The sequence below is a fragment of the Ambystoma mexicanum genome, chromosome 7p, assembly GCF_040938575.1.
Source record: "Ambystoma mexicanum isolate Mex_15411 chromosome 7p, UKY_AmexF1_1, whole genome shotgun sequence".
In the NCBI taxonomy this organism is placed as follows: Eukaryota; Metazoa; Chordata; class Amphibia; order Caudata; family Ambystomatidae; genus Ambystoma; species Ambystoma mexicanum.
The window spans coordinates 53,533,112-53,553,618 of record NC_090939.1 but is presented as its reverse complement, the minus strand read 5'-3'; the positions used below and the strand labels follow the sequence as shown (position 1 = coordinate 53,553,618).

Here is a 20,507-nt window from a genome sequence, read left to right as displayed (position 1 = left end):
CTAGGAGTTTCTTTTAGGAAGCTGAGCAAGTGCTGGTTACAGCCAACAGCAAGTTTGAAAGGGTTCCAAAGTTAACCAAGAACGATAGTAAAGTTCTTAACAGACCCTCTCTCCCAATCCAACCACCTTAGGGGAGGATATCTGACCAGACCACCGCCGTTCACATTTATGCAAGGAGAGTTAAGGCTAGTACTTAAGCCGATAAGTACTGGGTCGGTGACTAGTAGGTTAGTCGACTCCAGTCCCTCCCTACATGTCCTGTGTGGTGATCCTACCTAGCTAGATTTCTTCTATGGGTTATGGGGCATAGGTGGTCGGGGAGTACACTCTGTCTTATGCTTCGGTGAGCAGTTGACTTGGGGGTTATGATTTTCTGCCTCAGAATCTTGTATCCTGATGGGTCTGTTTCCTCGTAGCTTCCTCTTGTTTCCGGAGAAAAGAACTACATCTGTCCAGCAACAGACAAACACTGGCATGGACATGATCTGGATCCAGACAGACCACGCACCAACTTCCGGCCAGCTTTCCCTGGGAAAGGACTTTGCATATATGGAAAATCTGGCCAGGGCAGGAAGAAGGGCAAACAAAGATGGTCAAAGGAAAGGCGAGAATCTCATGGTACAGCCATTTTAGACTATATTGTACTCTAAATGCCTTTATGCTGTAAAATGTAAAAGTGCATGAGACCATACAAAAATGAAAACCACCGGCCTATTCTGGATACATCATGCAACTAATCACAAGGTTGGCAAAAACAAAGTTAACACAAAGTGTCTCTACTGCACTTCACAGAAGGTGATGTATGCCACGGAAAATAAACAGAATGTTACCATGAAGAACAGTACTCTTAGTACAGAGACGGCCCTTACCGATCTTCAAACAAACATGCCAAGCATTATGGACCAAGGAAAGTCTGGCCTCCTGGTTCTACTAGACCACCCAGTGGCCGCGTTTCATTTAGTGGAACATAAGCGACTCTTACACACCTTAAAGAATACCTGCCACTGCTATGAAATGACATGCAGGTGTGTCACTCCACAGGTGGGTCCACTCCTTCCTGACTTGGAGACAATCGAGTGTCTGCTGGGGGGATGCCTCCACGGATCCCACTCTGTCCACCTGTTAAGTGCCGCAAGGGCCTTGTATGTCCCCGATATTGTTCAATTTATATATCATATCATTATGCAGTCTCCTAGAGGAATGAACCAACTTCGCAGATGACGCTCAACTGGTCTTGGAGATCTCTGGGGACTACACAACTGATAAACGGAATCTTCAAAACACTTGCAATCTAGTGGATCCCTTGATGGTAGATAACGGGATGTGCCTTAATAAGGGCAAAATAGAGTTGCTCCTCTTTGGCTCCTCCCAAGGAAGAGCTAAACTCAACGCCTGCTACCAGTCTTTTTCCACCCAGGAGTGTAACATCCAAGTAAAAGAGAAAATCAAAACACTTGGCATGCAAACCGACTGTGCATTGAGTGCAGAATCCCACGTGAGCCTGGTTACAAACACCTGCACATCTCACCTAAAACTGCTTAGGAACATTCGCCCGTACCTTACCGAAAACTCTGCCACAATTGCCCGGACAACCATTCTATCTAGAATAGATTATTGTAGTGCGCTATTGGTGTGTGCTGATATAGTATTGAGAGACTACAAACCGTCCAGAATGAAGGTGTCCGGATTGTCAAAAAGGTTCTGAGAAAGTGCTGCATCTCGACCTACCGGCAGGGTCTACATTGGCTCCCTGTTGCGGCTAGATGTCAATTTAAAGCAGCCCCCCTATTTGCCTCTATGGGAAATCCCCAAGCTACCCGAGATCAATTACCTCATGGTATGAACCCTTACTCTTAGATCGAAAAACCCAAGCTCGTTACTTGCCCCACTTTCAAAAGATCAAAAGGACTTAGTAGGTCCTTTGCAAACTGCTCAGCCAAAATCTGGAATGGTCTCCCTATAACCATGCATTCGGATACAAACATCAGAACTTTTTTAAAAAAAAACACTGAAGACATTCCTCTGAGTAATCCTGGCCTCCCATCACCCATACCCGCCTCCTGTGTCCCATCATTTTTGTTGTCTTATCTGTATATGTGCGCCCCGATGCCTTCAGGCTACGGCGCGTTATAAATAAATTAAATAAAATAAACCGAGTTCACCTGCACGGCTAGAGCTAGGGACTGATTAGGGCCTCCAGAGCAGGCGAGCTAAACAAGGTAAGTGAAGGCAAAAGGCTTCCCTTAACTCCAAAAGTCAGGAAAAGTGCAATACAAAAACAAAATGACGTGGGGTGTTCCATTGAGGTCTATGGAGGGGAAACAGCATAAAGAAAAATGTTTCCTAACACTCATGATAGCAGTAACACTCAAAAGTATCCAAACAATCTGAAAAACCTACCTGCCCTCAATCATCGCACTCTGTTCTGGCCGGGAGGATAGCTCACTGGCAATGCGTTTGTTTTGGAAGCAAGACACGTAGAGCAACACAGGTTTAAATCCCAGACACAAGCTTAGAGACTAGTCTCTAGTAATATAGCGTGTTATAAAAGATCAATTAATTAATGACAGTCAGACAGTGGAGCTTCATCTGTTGCTCATTAACTAAAGAAACCAACCTGCTCACCAGGAAACTACTTAAGACTGACCTAGTTAACCTCCCGTGATCACTAACAGTGCCCCTTTTACTTACTCCTTCTGCTCGTCTAGTCATCGCGCTATGATACTTTTGGGCGGTAGTTGCGCTTTAGAGACCTACAATAACTTAACATATCATTTGGTGAAATTAACTGTGTAGTATCAATATATTAGAACGGAAGGCAACATGAGCCCTGTATAGTTAATAACTTGCAAACACTTTGAACCCACCAAGAACAGAGTTCCCACCAATGGAGCGTCTAATATTAGTGAGCTGTGCAGAGGCACAAATGCTCCAGTGCCATTGAATGTACATAACGCCTTATCACTTTCCAGTTCCTCTCTGAATGTTGTCAGTCATGACACGAAAGGCACTGTACTGCCTAGTATGATCTTTTCTAATGCTAATTTCCTCATTGAGTGGGCATGTTTTTCTTAAATATATACCATTCCTGTAGTCTTAGTACGTTTGGCTTACAATTGTACTGTAGCAGCTACTGTTGCATCAAGCTGGCAAACGTATTGCTCTTATAAGCACTTCTAGCGCTTATGAATATGTGCCATTCAAGAATCTTTCTGTATTTGCCTACTGAATCATATATTCACTTATGAGAGTGAATTGCTTTACTTTTGGATGTTTATGAATTGTTAAGCTATCTGAAAAATGTCAAAATAAACCGAGAGAGAAAATAAGAAATATTTTATCTGATCTGCATGATATACTGAGCGTTTCCCATATACAAAATGTGGTATGTCAAAATTCTTTCATTTTGATGAAAGCGGTTGCATTGTCCATACAGAAAGGCTATTTTCTGATTGATCTACCTCACCTTCGTGAAGTCCCGGCTTTTCACAGATTCGAATCTGCCGCTCTGGCACCACAGGCTCCCCTTCGGCATTGCCAATGTCCCCAGGAAGGTATTGTAAGGAAGCCCACTCTTCTTCCAGTGTCCTCGGGAAATACAACGGCATCAACTTCCTGTAAACGGTCTGTGGAGCAGAGTAAGAGATACATCACACAGACTTCACAGCTTTCATGCACAGATCTGTGGCTCACACAAACAAGGCAAAGACCAGGGCCTCAGAGGCTGTCTCACAAATCCAATGACCACAATATGAGGACTCTGCAACACATGTTCTAGTTACACCTACATCTGGACAAGTACACCGCTCAGTTGTCAAGGTCACAATTTTTCCCTTTTATGTATCAAAACATTCATTACTGTGCAAAGAGTAACTTTCTTTCACATACATTTTGGAGTCAATTTAAGTACCAACCCATTACTTAAAATGCTCAGTTGTAGATAGTAGCCATGTCGAGTGTGGAGACTTCCAAAAGTGACCGTGCCTCATGTTATTGTTCCATCTTGTATGAAAGACACCAAGAGGAAAAAGAAAAGAAAAAATGTCTAAAAACATCTGGAATCAGAGGACCTCCAACTAGTCAGACTATGAAGAAAGATGTTTCCCTTACATGGCAGCATTTCTTTGGACTTTCGAGCAGATGCCAGAGACTGCAAAGATTATCATACTTGCAAATATGTGCTTTGGGATCCTCAGGTAAATTTCCCAGTAAATGAGAAGTCCCAGAAAATGTCCATCTCTGGCTGCAATCCTGTACCAGAAGCTCCCTGATGGGGATTAGAAAGTGAGATCCTTCTCCCTCCCAACAATCATCTTCTTTCTGGAGGCTTCCATTATGGTCTGGCAACACAGAATGCTCCTCCCCTGACTAGTGGCATCTTTCAGCTAGAAACCTCTACAAAAGATCAGTTATTTGAAAAGGGCATTAACTCTTGGCGGGACTCCGCATGAAACGGATGGTCTCCAACAGTATGCTACAATGGTGAATGTCGCTTCACTTGTGGAAGCCCTTTAGAAACATGGGATTGCCAAAAGACCCAGCCATCCATAACTAAAATGTCACGCGCTTGTAATAATAATAGATGTGACACATGGGATACGGTATAGTGATATGCGCAAAACAGTTTTGTTGATCGATTGCTCCTTTGATTTGCCTATGAAATTCTCAGTTTTTCGTTGTCTGTCCTGTTTAGCGCCTCCATGCCTATGGGCTTTTGTATTGCGCTATATGGGATACATTACTCACCGTAATCGTATTTCTGATGCTTGTATCTGCTTAGATTCACATGCTGTGCATAGGCCGACATCTAGTGGAAGCTGCGGAGTATTACAGTTTGTTTTTCGAAAGTCGAAAAATGGGCGTCGACACAGGGCGTGCCAGTAATACTATCCCTAGTGTGACGTCCACTGTACCCATGATCCCTCACGCGTCTAGGATCCCCAGATTGTGTTTTTCCTGACATGAGGTAGCATGAGGAGTAGCGTGAGTACAGATAGTCCAAGCAGATAGACAGAAAGGTAGGACTACAAGCAACCATGCGCCTTCTCTCGGAGGGGAGGAAGGGTGGGTCGCATGTGAATCTAAGCAGATACAAGCATCAGAAATACGATTACGGTGAGTAATGTATCCCTTCTGAGGCTTGTGGAATCTGCTTAGATCACATGCTGTGCATAGATTAGCGAGCAGTACCAGAAGAAGGAGGTGGGATGTGAGAAGGGTCATGAGCAAACAGGTGTCTTAGAACCGCTTGTCCCACTTGTGTATCTGTCTTGGAATGAGTGTCAATGCAGTAATGCTGAGTAAAAGTGTGAATAGAGCTCCAAGTAGCTGCTTTGCAAATGGTGTCGAGGGGAACATTTGCAATGAAAGCCAGAGTGGCCCCAATGCCTCTAGTAGAGTGGGCCCTTGGCGTAAAAGGCAGAGTCTTTCCAGAAAGAGAGTAACACAGCTGTATACAGTTGATAATCCACTTAGAGATAGCGCCCTTAGAGACGCGATCCCCCTCTCTGCCTGTAGCTACGGAGACAAACAGTTGATCTGTTTTCCTTAGCGGTCGGGTTTTATTTATATAGTATAAGACCGCCCTACGCACATCTAGGGTGTGTAGTTTCACCTCAGCCGAGCTTTGTGGGTTTTGGAAGAAAGCCGGAAGCTCGATGGACTGGTTTACATGGAACTTGGATATGAATTTTGGTGAGAACCTAGGGTGTGTGCGTAAAACCAGTTTGTCCTTGTGGATAGTAAAGAAAGGATCTTGCACTGACAGAGCCTGAATTTCACTGACCCTTCTTATGGAGGTAATGGCTACTAAGAAGGCCGTTTTATAAGTCAGGTGTTTGAGACTACTTTTATGCATGGGTTCGAAGGGGGGGCCCATGAGCTTAGCTAGCACCACGTTGAGGTCCCATCCTGGCGGTGGGTTCGAAATAGGAGGGTGAAGTCTCTTTACTCCTTCCATGAAGGCTTTAACCACTGGTACTTTCCACCACGAGACCCTGTTATGGGATGTGGTGTAAGCCGAGAGGGCTGCCAGGTGTACTTTCAGAGAGTTAAAAACCAACCCTGCATCCAGCAGGTGGAGCATGTATGTTACAACGTTGGAAGGAGTGCAATCAACTGGGTTGATTTGTTTATTCTGGCACCAGATAACGAATCTTTTCCACTTGTCAAAGTAACAGTGCCTTGTATTTGGTTTCCTGGACTCTTTTAGAATGTCCATACACCTCTGTGGTAATTTGAGATGTCCAAACTCTATGACTTCAGGAGCCATGCTGCTAGTTTCATAGAGTTGGGTTCCTGATGCACTGTTTGACCTTGTTGCTGGGACAGAAGGTTGTACCAGGCTGGGAGTCTGATGGGCTCGCACACCGCCATCCTGCGTAGGTGTGGAAACCATGGTTGTCTCGCCCACATGGGAGCAACTAGGATGAGCGTCATTGATTCCTTGTTCATCTTGTACACCACCTTCCTGATGAGAGGAGTTGGTGGAAAAGCGTACGCAAACATCCCTGACCAGTTCATCCACAGGGCATTCCCCTGGGAGTCCGTATGGGGGAACCTGGATGCAAATCCTGGGCATTGTTTGTTTTCGCTTGTGGCGAATAGGTCTATAGTGGGGAAACCCCACTGAGAGAAGAGATCTTCTACTACGTCTCTGTGAAGGACCCATTCGTGTTCTTCTGGGAGGGAGTCTCTGCTTAGAGCATCCGCTAGGGAATTGAGCTCCCCTGGAACATGTTGCGATGACAGGAAGATGTTCCGTCTGAGTGCCCATATCCATATTTTCTGGGCAAGCTTGGACAGATTTGGCGAACGAGTCCCTCCTTGCTTGTTCAGATAGAACATGGCTGTCGTGCTGTCCGTCCTGATCTGCACCGACAAGTTCAGTAGATGGGGCTCGAACGCCTGCAGCGCTCGGAATACTGCCAGAAGCTCTAGCAGATTGATGTGGTTCTTGGCTACTGAGTGAGACCAGAGACCCTGAGCTGTGTGGTGGAGATGGTGAGCTCCCCACCCAGTCAGGCATGCATCTGTAGTCACCACTGCCTGTACTTCGGGATCGTAAAAGGGTTTCCCCTTTGCGAGATTCTCTCTTGTCCACCAGTGTAGGCTCTGTACGAGTGTTGGCGAAACAACCACTAGATCGTCCCACTGACCACTTGCCTGAGACCACTGTTTCGCCAACCATTCCTGCATGGGACGCATGCGCAGACGCGCGTGGGGGACCAGGTAAATGCATGACGCCATCATGCCCAGTAACCGCATAGCTTTGCGTACTGTTATCTGTTGACCTGACTGATAATGCGGAATTTGCAGAAATATATTCCAAATTCTTTCTTCCGAAGGGAAGGTCAATTCTTTCTGAGTATCTAGGATAGCTCCTAGAAACTGTTTTGAGGTGCTTGGCACCAGACTTGACTTTTTCTCGTTGATAGAGAAGCCTAATTCGTGGAGGAGGTCGATAGTCCTCTGAATGTTTGACCTGCAGATTCCTGGGGTTTCCCCCGTTATGAGCCAGTCGTCCAGATAAGGGTACACTGGGATTGCCTCCCTGCGTAGGTGTGCAGCTGCCACCGCCAGTACCTTGGTGAATACCCTTGGTGCTGAAGCTATCCCGAAGGGCAGTACCTTGAATTGGTAGTGGCGACTGTCCACCTTGAAGCGCAAGTATTTTCTGTGCGCCGGGAGCATGGAAATATGAAAATAGGCATCTTTCATATCCAAGGTTGCCATGTAATCCCCCTTTTTTAGGAGTGGGATTACCTCTTGTAGCGTGGTCATACGGAATCTTTGGGGCTTGACATACTTGTTGGCAGGCCGTAAGTCCAATACTGGGCGCATTGTTAAATCTTTCTTTGGCACAAGGAAGTAAGTTGAATAGATACCCTTGTTTACCTGGTGTCCTGGGACGAGTTCTATCGCGTCCTTTAGGAGCAGATTGTAGATCTCCTCGAGGAGGATCTTTTGATGTTCCAAAGAGTGGACTTTTTGTCTTGGAGGATGGTTTCGGGGACGTTGCAGTAGTTCTATACAGTACCCCTTGGATACCGTTGACAGCACCCATCTGTCGGATGTTATCCCTTCCCATGCCTGGGTGAAGCTGGATATTCGTCCCCCTACTGGGGTTGCATGGGAAGGGACCCTGAAATGAGCGTCACTGCTTTGGTGGAGGCGTGCCGCCTCCTTTACTGGGGCTGCCTCTGCCTCTACCACCACGTCCTCTTCTACTAGCCCTACCATACCCCTGGGTAGACTGTTGTGAGTTGGTGTTCCACTGTGTACCCTGGGTGTGGGAATAGCTATTTCCTCTATTGGAATTTTGGCCGCGGGGGCGACGGAAATTGCCGTTCCCTCTTTGGTTAGGTGGTTTTGTAGTTAACTGGCCAAGGGATTTGAGGGTGTCGAATTCCTCCTTAGCGTTTTTTAGAGCGTCCTCGACTGCCTTTCCAAACAGGAGATCACTTTCCACTGGTTTGTCTAAGAGTGCAGCTTGTGTTTCTGCTCTGAATCCCGACTGCCTCAACCAAGCATGTCTTTTGATGACAGTCCCCTCTGCTATAATCCTACCCGCATTGTCTGCGGCGTCCAAAGTTGCTTTTAAAATGCAGCCTGAGACGTTTCTTCCCTCTGCACAAATGCGAGATAGCTGGCTCTTAAGGGGTTCGGGAGCGGAATCTATTAGTGCTGCCACTTCTTCCCACTGATGGCAGTTGTAGCTGGCCAACAGTGTGGTGGAATTCGCGATTCTGGTTTGGTAGGCTGCCGTGGAAGCTACTTTCCTACCAAAACCATAGAGTTTCTTACTTTCCTTGTCGGGGGGAGCCTCCGAGGAAGATAATGGGGTTCCAGCTCTCTTGCGGGTGTTAGTTACGACTAGAGAATCTGGCTTAAATTGGCCTCTAATATATAGAGGGTCCGACTGGGCTGCTTTAAACAGCTTCTCTACTCTCGGGTTTACAGGTCTTGTCAGGTTTGGGTTGATAAGGGATGGTGCTATTCTGCGTTGAATAGATTTCAGGATGGGAATGGTCTGGGCTACTGTCTTCCTTTCCCCTATTAGTTCCTCCGCGAAGTCCCTCTCTTCTTGGACACCTTGTGTGTCTATGTGGAAGTGGTTAGCTGCCCGAGAGAGCAGTTCATTCAGGAGGGGCTGATTATCTATTGGGGAATCAGACACTGGGGGCTTCCCTTTCGACTGGTGAGTCCATTCTGAAAATATCTGGGCTATTTTCTGGCTCATCCTCGTCTTCGTCCTCCCCGTAATAGAAGAGTCTCCTTGGCCTGTAGGGAAAAGGCAAGAATAGGGTTGGACCTCGAAGGGGTCTGAAGCCTTTAATGGTGTCTCGACCCGGGGCCTTTTATTTGAAGGGATAGGGTCCCTTGAACCTGAGGGAGAAGATTCCTGAGGGTTTAAAGCTAGGAGTTGGTCAGGGTGTCTTTCGAAGAAATTTGCTAAGGAAGACATTCTTGACATTACTCTGTCAATGTCCTCGCATGACCAGAGTTTGGAGCTTGGGGTGACCTTGCTGGAACTTTCTATGGGCTGTCCCTGAGAAGACTTGGACTGGGAAGTCAGTTCTCTTGTTGTGGGGGATTGCAAGGGTTGTTTCCTTTGCTGCTTACCCCCTTCCCCGTGGGTGGAAGTGTGTTTACCATTTCCCTTATCTTTCGACGCCTGGCGTCGAGGATCGGAGGTGGAATCCCTGTGCTTCGAACTAGGCTTCGAAACTGGGCCCTCCTTACTACCAAGTGATGTACCCTTTCCCTGGGGTGCAGGCTGGGGATGGAAGTCGTGTTCGTCTCCGGACGAGTGATCTTCCGTGATGTTAATGGGCGAGGCACTATGTGCAAGTGTGGAGGCTTGCCTGACGTCGTGCGGCGACCTCGACCGGGACCGCCCAGAGGACGTCCTTTCGGACCGCTCCTTCTGTGCCTCTTTCCGAGGTTTCGACGACGTCGAATCTCGGGTGGATTTTTTGTGTTTAGCGTGTGTATGTGTAACGCTTTTGTCGCCGGGGGACTTCCCCATAGTCGCCGGGACGGACGACCTTCCGAGGCCGGGGACGTGCGTTAGGCTGTCTTTCGACGCCTTGGTGCCCTCGCCGTCCGAAAGTCCGGCGTCGCTGCCGTCGCTGAAGGTACCCTCCGCCTCCATAGCTGCTAGCTTGGCGTGGTGGGCCCAACGCTTGGTGGAGCGGTCCTTAAGAGTTTTAGTCTTAAACCTACTACAGGCCCTGCAACCCGCCTCGGGGTGGTCTCTGGGCAGGCAAAGGTTGCACGTAGCGTGCTTATCTACCCAAGGGTATTTCTTATTACACTTGGGGCAAAACTGAAAGGGCGTACCCTCCATACGCGCCTGTGGGCAGCGGGCAAGTGTGTGTAGGTAAGAAGGTGTCTATAACCGAGTGTGGAAGTGTACCACCCCCCGCTCTCCCTACTTGTAGGGCCGAGGCCAGCGGCCCAGGCCCGAGCCGAGGCGGAAGCCTCAAGGCCCAATCCGTCGGGTTTCGACGTAGATCTCCTCCCCGGTTCGGCGTCGAGATGCTGATCGACGTAAGGGTGACAAAACGGGGCAAATTAGAATTAGTTTTGAGTGCAAATATGGCAAAGCCAGGGAACTCCGATGAAGTGCTTCCGACCAGAATGGCGGAAAAAAACAATCTGGGGATCCTAGACGCGTGAGGGATCATGGGTACAGTGGACGTCACACTAGGGATAGTATTACTGGCACGCCCTGTGTCGACGCCCATTTTTCGACTTTCGAAAAACAAACTAATACTCCGCAGCTTCCACTAGATGTCGGCCTATGCACAGCATGTGATCTAAGCAGATTCCACAAGCCTCAGAAATATAAATACAAAAATATGCAATGTGAGGATTCCATAGTAGAATATTCAACAACTTTAGAAAGAGGATTTAGAAATATGCCAGTGACACTTGACCTTTAGGTCCAGCAACCCAGACTCCCCCACCCTTTGCTTCTAGAAAGAAAATACAGCTCAGTATATGAGGGTAGCGGGGGAGACAGTACCAAAGCCCAACACAAGTGCAGATGTGCCTGTACCCAGGTACCAACAACCCCATCCAACCCCCCACCCCCCATCTCCAGCTCTGCGTAACTTCAGATCCTATACATGCAACCACTCTTCATGCAAAAGACGATGATGGATATCTTCCAATGGCGAGTTTTGAGTCTTCTGTAGGTTGATCTCCTTCATATCATTGTTGGAACCAGGACTCCTATGAAGAACGGCTGCAGAGGTCCTCCTTTTATCCAGGATTCGGGCTGAAGTTGCCCCAGCCCACAATGGCAAGGATCTGCAACAGACAAACTGGCACAGTGGTCTAATCCTGGACAGCCTCTAGCCACTGCATCTACCTAGCAACAGAGACCTGGCATGGATGTAGAATGGGTCCCGACAGACCCAGCTCCCAACATTCGGCCACTATGCCTGCAGAAGCTGGAGCTTTTCCCAGCAAAGGGTTAATCATATGCAAAATCCAGCCTCTCCTGAGCTTTCTGGGTTGGGTGACTTGGCACGGGGGCAGCAATCGTCTTTAGGACCAGAGGGTGGCAGCTCCAGGTATATGTGATGATGGAAGTGGGGTCACTTCTTCACAGGATATAAATAAGATAACATATTAAGACAGAGCAGGAGAAAATCTTCAAAATCTATCCCACATTAGGAGGATCCCAACTTCTGATACAAGTTTAAGATTGAAATCCATGTTCATCCTGAATATTGTTGAAACTACTGAGTAGTTGGTCTGATGTTAAAAAATAGCACAAACCGAATTTCTAAAATTCAATCCAATGAATATGGAGTGGGATGTGATTTTCAAAACCTAAACAGTATTCCTCAATAACAGTCAGGTTGGATAAGAAGGCAGACAATTTAATAGTTCTGAATACTAGAGATGAGAAATATTTTGACAATTTGATGACACACAAATTGAAAACGTTTTTGAAAAAACAATTAAGGAAACTACGTATAAATAGTTAAAACAGATGCATTGAAAATTCCATCATTTAGGTTTAGGTTTAAAGAAGCTTCTCTGATGAAAACAAGTATTACAGGAAACCCCAAAAAATAAAATAAATTCTACTTTAAAAGCACCAAGCCTGTTAACTTTAATTAAACCTAACTTTGAATGAAAGATTTATTTTATAGTTTTTTTTTTTGAGCATGTTAATTCCTCTGCTTACTTCATAATGTGTTTGCATATGACGTTTTAGTATGGTTGTATTTAATTAAGAGCTATCATAATGTAACTTTTGTCATTGAATTTCTGTTCTATAGTTAAGGTGAAACCTATCATCCATAGGTCAGGTGAAAATTCAATGGCTAATATCTTGAGCCGCAGGACGGATTAGTGGAACATTTTACATTTGGAATTACAAAATGTTGTGCAAATCCATGTCATGGTTCAAAAGATATAAAGGGTAAAATAAATGTGTTTTTTACTTTTCCATACTTTTCCCCATAGAGAAAACATTTTTGCTCAGACGCTCAGCCCAAATCACTGGATGGATATGCGCCAAATAAGAAACAAGTTGGGCACAAAGCGCTTGAAGTCAATCCTTCCTTGGTTTGGTGTAAATCTGCCCAGTAGTATATATTTTTTATTTGGTGTAAAGCGGGGTGAACTGTACCCAAAAGTTAGTAATATTTCCCATGATGCATTGCTAGTGCCAAGGTGTCTCTGTTGTGAAAATTTGCCAATATGGAATTCTCGAATTGTATCTAGATTTGCATTGGGAAATTGCCCTAAAATGATATAAGGGTTGTATGAAGGGTAGTTTTCAGGCTAACGGGCAGGCCAAGAAAGATTGATTTGTCAAGGTTTGAGGCTTGAGGATAGTGTCGTTTTTCTTTTATTCCAAATATTTTTCTGAGATCTTCAGCTGGTAAAAAAAAAAAAAGTAAATACTTCAAGTACATATTGAGATGTGGCAATCACGGATTGCTAGTTAGGGGAAGTGGAGCATTTTAAGTTAATTTAGGAAGTCATCTGTTTTTAATATATATAATACAATTACAAGGATTGCTTTCTAAATTAACTTAAAATGTGTGGGAGCGGGGATTTAGTGTTTGGGGTGTTAGATGCGCTTAAAAAGCTTTCATTTAATTACATTGAAAAAAGTGCACAATGAAAGTGTGAGGGAAGCCAATGCTTAATTATATCCTTTGGTGTGATTGGGCAAGCTTTTCACGCGACTTAACAAAGACTCTCAATTCACTCCTGATGTCAGCAGGGAAGAACTTTATATTTTCGGACCTTGCTGTTATTCATCGCAGTGCCAAATTAGTTATCCTACCTGAACTGCTACATCCCATTTCTCATGCCTGAACTGAATAGTAATCTTCCCTATATACTCCCACATCCCTCATCCTTGACAGTCCCCCACTACTACCACATCCCTTTTCCTGATCACAGTATCCCCCTACCAATTCTCTCTTCCGCTTTAGAGACCACCACTACCACCATGCCACTCTTCCTTGTCAAAGTAGCCCACTACCACAAACTGACTCTTCCTTGTCACAACCCCCCACTCCCACTACGTCACTGCCTCAAAAAAAAAGTTTACTACTCCAACCTCGCTCTACCTCATAACAAGCCTCCTCTTCCACTACGTCAATCCGCCTTATCACAGTGCCCAATACCACTAAGTCACTATTGCTCGTCAGAGTCACCCACTACCATCACACTCTTCCTCGTCACAGTACCGCCACTACCACCACCTCACTCTTCCTCGTCACAGTACACCATTAGTAATCCATTCTTATCTAGTGGACACAAAAAATAAATACTTCATAAATCAAATGTTGCATAGCTGAAGAAAAAGACTGATAGCAAATGATACGATATCAGTTGTATTAGCATAACTTTTTTTTTTTTAAGTGGCTTTAAGGTGCCAATTTAATGTCAGAAAACGCCTGAAGTTCGGCAGGTTTGGAAGCTATGACACCTTAACTATGAGGCCGCCACTGTACAGGCCCCAAGCACACTGATCTAACTAATGAACTCATGAGAAATCAAGTAGGGAACGACCTATGACATTGTCAGCGACCTTACTGGTAGTACTTACTGGTAACACCAGCCATTTGGAAACATTTTGGACTGTACTTCAAGCTATAGCCTTGATGCAATATGCCTGGTCTTATTAATGCACAAAATCAATCATATGTCAAGCATTGCAAATAATGGTTGGGGAACTAAGTAAAGTTGGTCTTGCACAGCCATCTACAATTTCAGATTCAATACTGCAACCTTTGGAACTACAGAGGTTTTACATTACAACTTCCACTAGCCCTACTGCGCATTTGTTAGGCAGAAACCTGTGCAGTTCCCTTAGGGACTGCTGCAAAACGTTTAAGACTACAGGGGTTAGCAGTAAACCCAATTGGTAGCAGTCTGGACCACCCAGATTTACCTGGTAGCTGTGGCTGAGCAGTCAGACTTCTCTCAAGAAGAGTTAGGCAGTATATAGAGTATACACATTAGGTACAAAAATACAGTAGCACAAGCAAACACTGACCAGAGCTTTAGTATAAAAGTATATAATTATTTATTTAAAAACACACTTGTAAAAATACACTGGCACTAATATGTCAAGCAAGTTCAAACACAGTCACTAGAAATATATACACCTCCCTGATTAATTATTCGACAAGTCTTAGGAAAAGAACACCACTTATTATCAACACAGAGGTGAGCGCTTAACCAAGATGGCACTCCAATAATTATTGAAAAAGGGAGAGAAAGGGCAGAAATAGGAAAACACACAATACCAACACTTTTAAAGAACCACAGCAAGTCAAGAAAGGCAAGGTCTACTGTAGAGCAAAAAATGCATAGGCCAGGCATAGGCCAGGCCCACTCTTGGAGAGAGCAAGGCAGAATGTGCCCAAGATCACACAGTTGAAGTACACTTTAAAAGTCTTTGCAGATAGTTCAAAAAGGAGTTAGATCAGTTCAGAAAAGTTAGTTAACAGGTCCGAGGTCACCTCAGGATAGACAGTCAAGGATTTACGGGACACCTTGGACGGTCTGTTGCAAGGGAGACCAGGCGGGACACAGTACCTGAAATGGTGAGAAAGCTCCAGCGGGGGCAGTTGTTCCTGGTAGCGGGTGCAAGTCGGTGCTCCAAGGGAAGAGAAGATCTCGACGTGGAGGAAAGCTGGAGGTCGTTGCACTGCCAGGGAAGAAACCAGCCTCAGAGTTTCCAGATTAAAAGGTACTACCCTTTTATTCGCGGTAGTGGTGAAGCGTGGCTATCCGGCCACCGGGGTGCTTGGCATGGGCGATTCGACCACGAGACGATCCAGGAAGGCGAAAAAAGGGCGAACTGGTTAACCCCACCAGCTCAAAGGAAGAAGACTCTCCTGGAAGAAGATCTTCTCTGTCGTTGGGAAGTGGCGAGTTTGGTTCAGCAGGGCTCCACCGGTGGTGTCGTCGTTGCAGGGCGGCTCAGCTTCTCCCTCTTCAGATTCTTTAGGTCCTGTGGCGACTTCTGAAGTTCCAGTCCCCAAAGCCCTGCTTTTATGAAGAAAACCCCCATTCATCGGTCCTAGCTGTCACTCAAACATGCTAAGTGGTGAGCCGGGCGGCTCACCACTGGGCCAATCACACAAGAGTGCGACTTGAGTTGCCGAGGCAACTCAGTCCAGGGTGCCTATTCCCCCCCCCTCCCACACATCCTGTAGACCCAGACAGAGTGGCACCACTTTTGGAGGCTTCTGTGCAGAAGCCTGCCAAAAGTGGAACAAAGGGCTCGACTTGAGTTGGAGTTGGAGGCGAACACAAACGCCATTTTAAAACCGAGTCCTGGCAAAAAGACCCAATCGGGGAATAAATATAAAATAAATAACCCGGCGGTATCTTTAACATTGCACCAAAAAAAGTAGTGCGTTTAAAATGAATGGGAAAATCCCATAGGAAATATTCCAGTGGAATATTTCGCGTGGTATCCACTGCCACCAGCCAGAAACTCGACATGGAGGGGCTGGACAGTGCCCCCTTGGAAAACAGACCCAGGGGCAATCTAATTACCCCTACCAGTACTTCCACAATAGGATGGTTTGTACTGGTTCTGTTCACAATTTGAGACTAGTAAAGCCAATGGTGACTTTATATGCCCTCGGAGACAGTAGTCAGTCCCAGGGTATGGAGTCTATGTTTGCCAGACAAACTGGCACAGTGGTCTAATCCTGGACAGCCTCTAGCCACTGCATCTACCTAGCAACAGAGACCTGGCATGGATGTAGAATGGGTCCCGACAGACCCAGCTCCCAACATTCGGCCACTATGCCTGCAGAAGCTGGAGCTTTTCCCAGCAAAGGGTTAATCATATGCAAAATCCAGCCTCTCCTGAGCTTTCTGGGTTGGGTGACTTGGCACGGGGGCAGCAATCATCTTTAGGACCAGAGGGTGGCAGCTCCAGGTATATGTGATGATGGAAGTGGGGTCACTTCTTCACAGGATATTAATAAGATAACAAATTAAGACAGAGCAGGAGAAGATCTTCAAAATCTATCCCACATTATTAGGATCCCGACTTCTGATCCAAGTTTAAGATTGAAATCCATGTTCATCCTGAATATTGTTGAAACTACTGAGTAGTTGCTCTGATGTTAAAAAATAGCACAAACCGAATTTCTAAAATTCAATCCAATGAATATGAAGTGGGATGTGATTTTCAAAACCTAAAAAGTATTCCTCAATAACAGTCAGGTTGGATAAGAAGGCAGACAATTTAATAGTTCTGAATACTAGAGATGAGAAATATTTTGACAATTTGATGACACACACAAATTGAAAACGTTTTTGAAAAAACAGTTAAGGAAACTACGTATAAATAGTTAAAAGAGATGCATTGAAAATTCCATCATTTAGGTTTAGGTTTAAAGAAGCTTCTCTGATGAAAACAAGTATTACAGGAAACCCCAAAAACTAAAATAAATTCTACTTTAAAAGCACCAAGCCTGTTAACTTTAATTAAACCTAACTTTGAATGAAAGATTTATTTTATAGTTTTTTTTTTGAGCATGTTAATTCCTCTGCTTACTTCATAATGTGTTTGCATATGAAGTTTTAGTATGGTTGGATTTAATTAAGAGCTATCATAATCTTCTCTTCCCTTTCCTTGGAGCAACGACTTGCACCCGCTACCAGGAACAACTGCCCCCGCTGGAGCTTTCTCACCATTTCAGGTACTGTGTCTCGGTTGGTCTCCCTTGCAACAGACCGTCCAAGGTGTCCCGTAAATCCTTGACTGTCTATCCTGAGGTGACCTCGGACCTGTTAACTAACTTTTCTTAACTGATCTAACTCCTTTTTGAACTATCTGCAAAGACTTTTAAATTACCCCTACCAGTACTTCCACAATAGGATGGTTTGTACTGGTTCTGTTCACAATTTGAGACTAGTAAAGCCAATGGTGACTTTATATGCCCTCGGAGACAGTAGTCAGTCCCAGGGTATGGAGTCTATGTTTGGGGGTCACTATGACACCCCTGTGTTACTGAACTGAGGGTGCTGTGTAACACACATACCAAAAACACATGAAGCCCTAAGGAGTAAAAGTCCCCATAGCCCATAAAACACATTACATAGTCAAAGGACATTCTCAAATCATGCCCAAGAGTGGGAGAAAAGAGTCTCAGTCTTAGCAGGAGAAAAAAATAAACCCCAAAAATCCAGCAAAGCTGCTAGGGGACTCACTAGGTTTGGGAAATTAGCCTATACAGAGAATTCTCCCTAACAGCATTGCAGAGGGATCATGAGAGTCAGAGTCCAAAACATGAGGCCGAAATTCAGCTTTAAACCTCGGGACTAAAACGATTGGAACTTTCGTCTGTCCAGTACATTAGCTAATGTAGTCCTGACAACCATGTGTCCTCACAACATGAAAGTGCCTTAATATTGTTGACCCTTGTAGGCCACCTGCCCAAACCTCAAGCCTGTTGCTTGAAACGACTGCTCTGTCAGCCACTGCTGTTTGGGGCGCATTGAGTCTTTCATAAAGCACTATGAAATGCATGACGATATTGTTAAGATGGATTTGTAGAACCTTGCCTGGTGGACAGATTTTAGGAGGCCACTCTAGTTCTAGTGAACAGAGTAACGCAGAGGTCAGCCAAACCCAATCAAAGTTAACGTGGAGAGTGATCAAGGTTATTCTCGGGACAGAATGAGTGGGGTCAGGAGTCCACAATGAGCCCAAACAGTGAAACAAACAAGAATTCAATTTAAACAGTTAGAACCCCTTAAATGCCAAGGGCGAGGTACCTCCCTGTTGCCAAGGACGAGCTACCTCGTCCTTGGCACTTAAGGGGTTAATGAAACAGAAAATGTTAGAAGGCATTGAATGGCGAAAAACCAAAATCACCAAAAAAGGCCTTGGCACTGGGGGGGGGGAACCCATGGCCGCTAAAAGGTTTTAAGTACAAAAATACTTTATTATAGGCCAATAAACACACACTAGAAAATTAAATAAGCAGATAGTAAAATCACCCAATACTCAACTATCAAACATATATACAGTTACCTTCAGGTTCTTAGAAATGCATTCAAAAACTTGGCCAACAAAAAGAAGGTAAGTAGTGATGCAGTAGAATGAAACCAATGCATACAAATTGTACCTTACTTTATAAATCCAATCCCTATGATGTATGGGGCCTTGTACCCAAAAGTCACAAAGCCTCTTCTTAGGAAAAGGGGGTGTAAGAAGAGTCCTTGTTGTACTGAAATGTTCCAGAAGATATTCAACAAAGTTACAGGTAGGTAAAAGTAAATCAGATACAAGCTTTTAGATTCGACAATCGAAAAGCGATGGAATGGAATAAGGAACAAGTTACTTACCTGTAACTGTTGTTCTCCAGCATGGGTCTGGCATGGATTCACATGCTCATGAATATTCCCCGTCGTCAGGCTGGGAATCCTCGGTAAAGAAAAAACCAGTATCAGTTTCGTTTCTGATCTGTCTTTCGTAGTAATAACCAATCACTGGTCTCTGCGTCATACTGACCACAGCCAATGACTGCCCTCTACCCAAGCACCGCCTCTGGCAGCCATCTTCAGATTTGGAAGCACGTGAAGTGGCAGTATGACCAAGTGAAGAGCCGCAGAGGGGTAGGCGGGAGGGTTCGCATGTGAATCCATGCCAGACCCATGCTGGAGAACAACAGTTACAGGTAAGTAACTTGTTCCTTCTCCAGCATGGGGTCTGGCATGGATTCACATGCTCATGAATAAAGAATACATAGCAGTACACACATGCACAACCACGGGAGGTGGCAAAGGCTCAACATTAAGCATCACATCAACTCAACATTAAGCATCTTACCTCCTCACCAGGCTCACCTCAGGCGAACAGGTTGCGCAGCACTGCTTGGCCGACCCTGGACTCCTCCCTGGAATCCCGGTCGACGCAGTAGAATTTCGTGAAGGTGTGCGTCGACCTCCACGTAGCAGCCCTGCATATGTCCAGCAGGGGCACACCAGATAGGAACGCCGTGGTAGCTGCGATCGCTCTGGTGGAATGGGCTCTCGGACGGCCAGGCAGCGGTCGGTTTGCCAACCGGTGACAGCACATGATACAGCCGGAGAGCCATCTGGAGATGGAAGCCTTCGAGAGAGCCTTCCCCTGATTGACAGGTCCAAAGTTCACAAAGAGTTGTGACGTCTTCCGAAAACCCTTCGTGCGGTCCACGTAGAACTTCAGCGCTCTAGCTACATCCAGCGAGTGCAAAGTCCTCTCAGCCGGCGACGAAGGCGACGGGAAGAACACAGGTAACACCAAGGGTTCGTTGAGATGGAAGTCCGACGGTACCTTGGGCATGAAGGAGGGGTGCGTCCTGAGCACTACCCTCGTGTCGTGGAAAGTCAAGTACGGGGCCTTGCAGGAAAGGGCCTGGATCTCTCCCACTCGTCGTGCGGAGGTGATGGCCACAAGAAAAGCTGTTTTCCACGATAGAAACTTCAACGGGGCCGAGTGCAGAGGCTCGAACGGAGGTCCCATGAGCTTGGTCAGCACCACGTTGAGCTCCCACGCCGGGGCCGGAGCCTTCACCGGCGGGAACGATCTGAACAGTCCCTTCATGAACTCTTTCACCAGACGATGAGACCACAAGGACGTCCGCCCCGTGGTTCTGGTGTATCGGGAGATCGCAGCAAGATGAATCTTGATGGACGCGTGTGCCAGACCAGCTTTGGCCAGCGTCAGCAGGTACGGCAGTACTTGGGGAGCCGTAATCCATAGAGGGTTAATCTTCTGTGCGTGGCACCAGACAGAGAACCTCTTCCATTTGTGTCCGTAGCATTTAAGAGTTGAGGACGCCCTGGCCTTTGCAAGAACCTCTCTGCAATCGGCCGGTATGTCGTATCCTCCAAACTCTAGCGCTGCAGGAGCCAGGCCTGCAAGTTCAGCGACTTCGGGTCGTGGTGGAGGATGGCGCCTCCTTCCCTGGAGAGTAGATCCGCGTCCGCCGGCAGCTTGATCG

At 46.0% G+C, this 20,507-nt stretch overlaps 1 protein-coding gene across 4 annotated transcripts in view; it reads right to left on the bottom strand.

Moving 5' to 3' along the window:
- GDAP2 (ganglioside induced differentiation associated protein 2) overlaps positions 1-20,507 on the bottom strand; it is a 1,016,820-nt gene that overhangs the window by 342,327 nt on the left and 653,986 nt on the right. For all 4 annotated transcript variants that reach the window (XM_069635760.1, XM_069635762.1, XM_069635761.1 and 1 more), the window contains exon 8: positions 3,467-3,626. In XM_069635760.1, the coding sequence (XP_069491861.1) occupies positions 3,467-3,626 (160 nt within the window). The remainder of the gene's footprint in view (positions 1-3,466; positions 3,627-20,507) is intronic.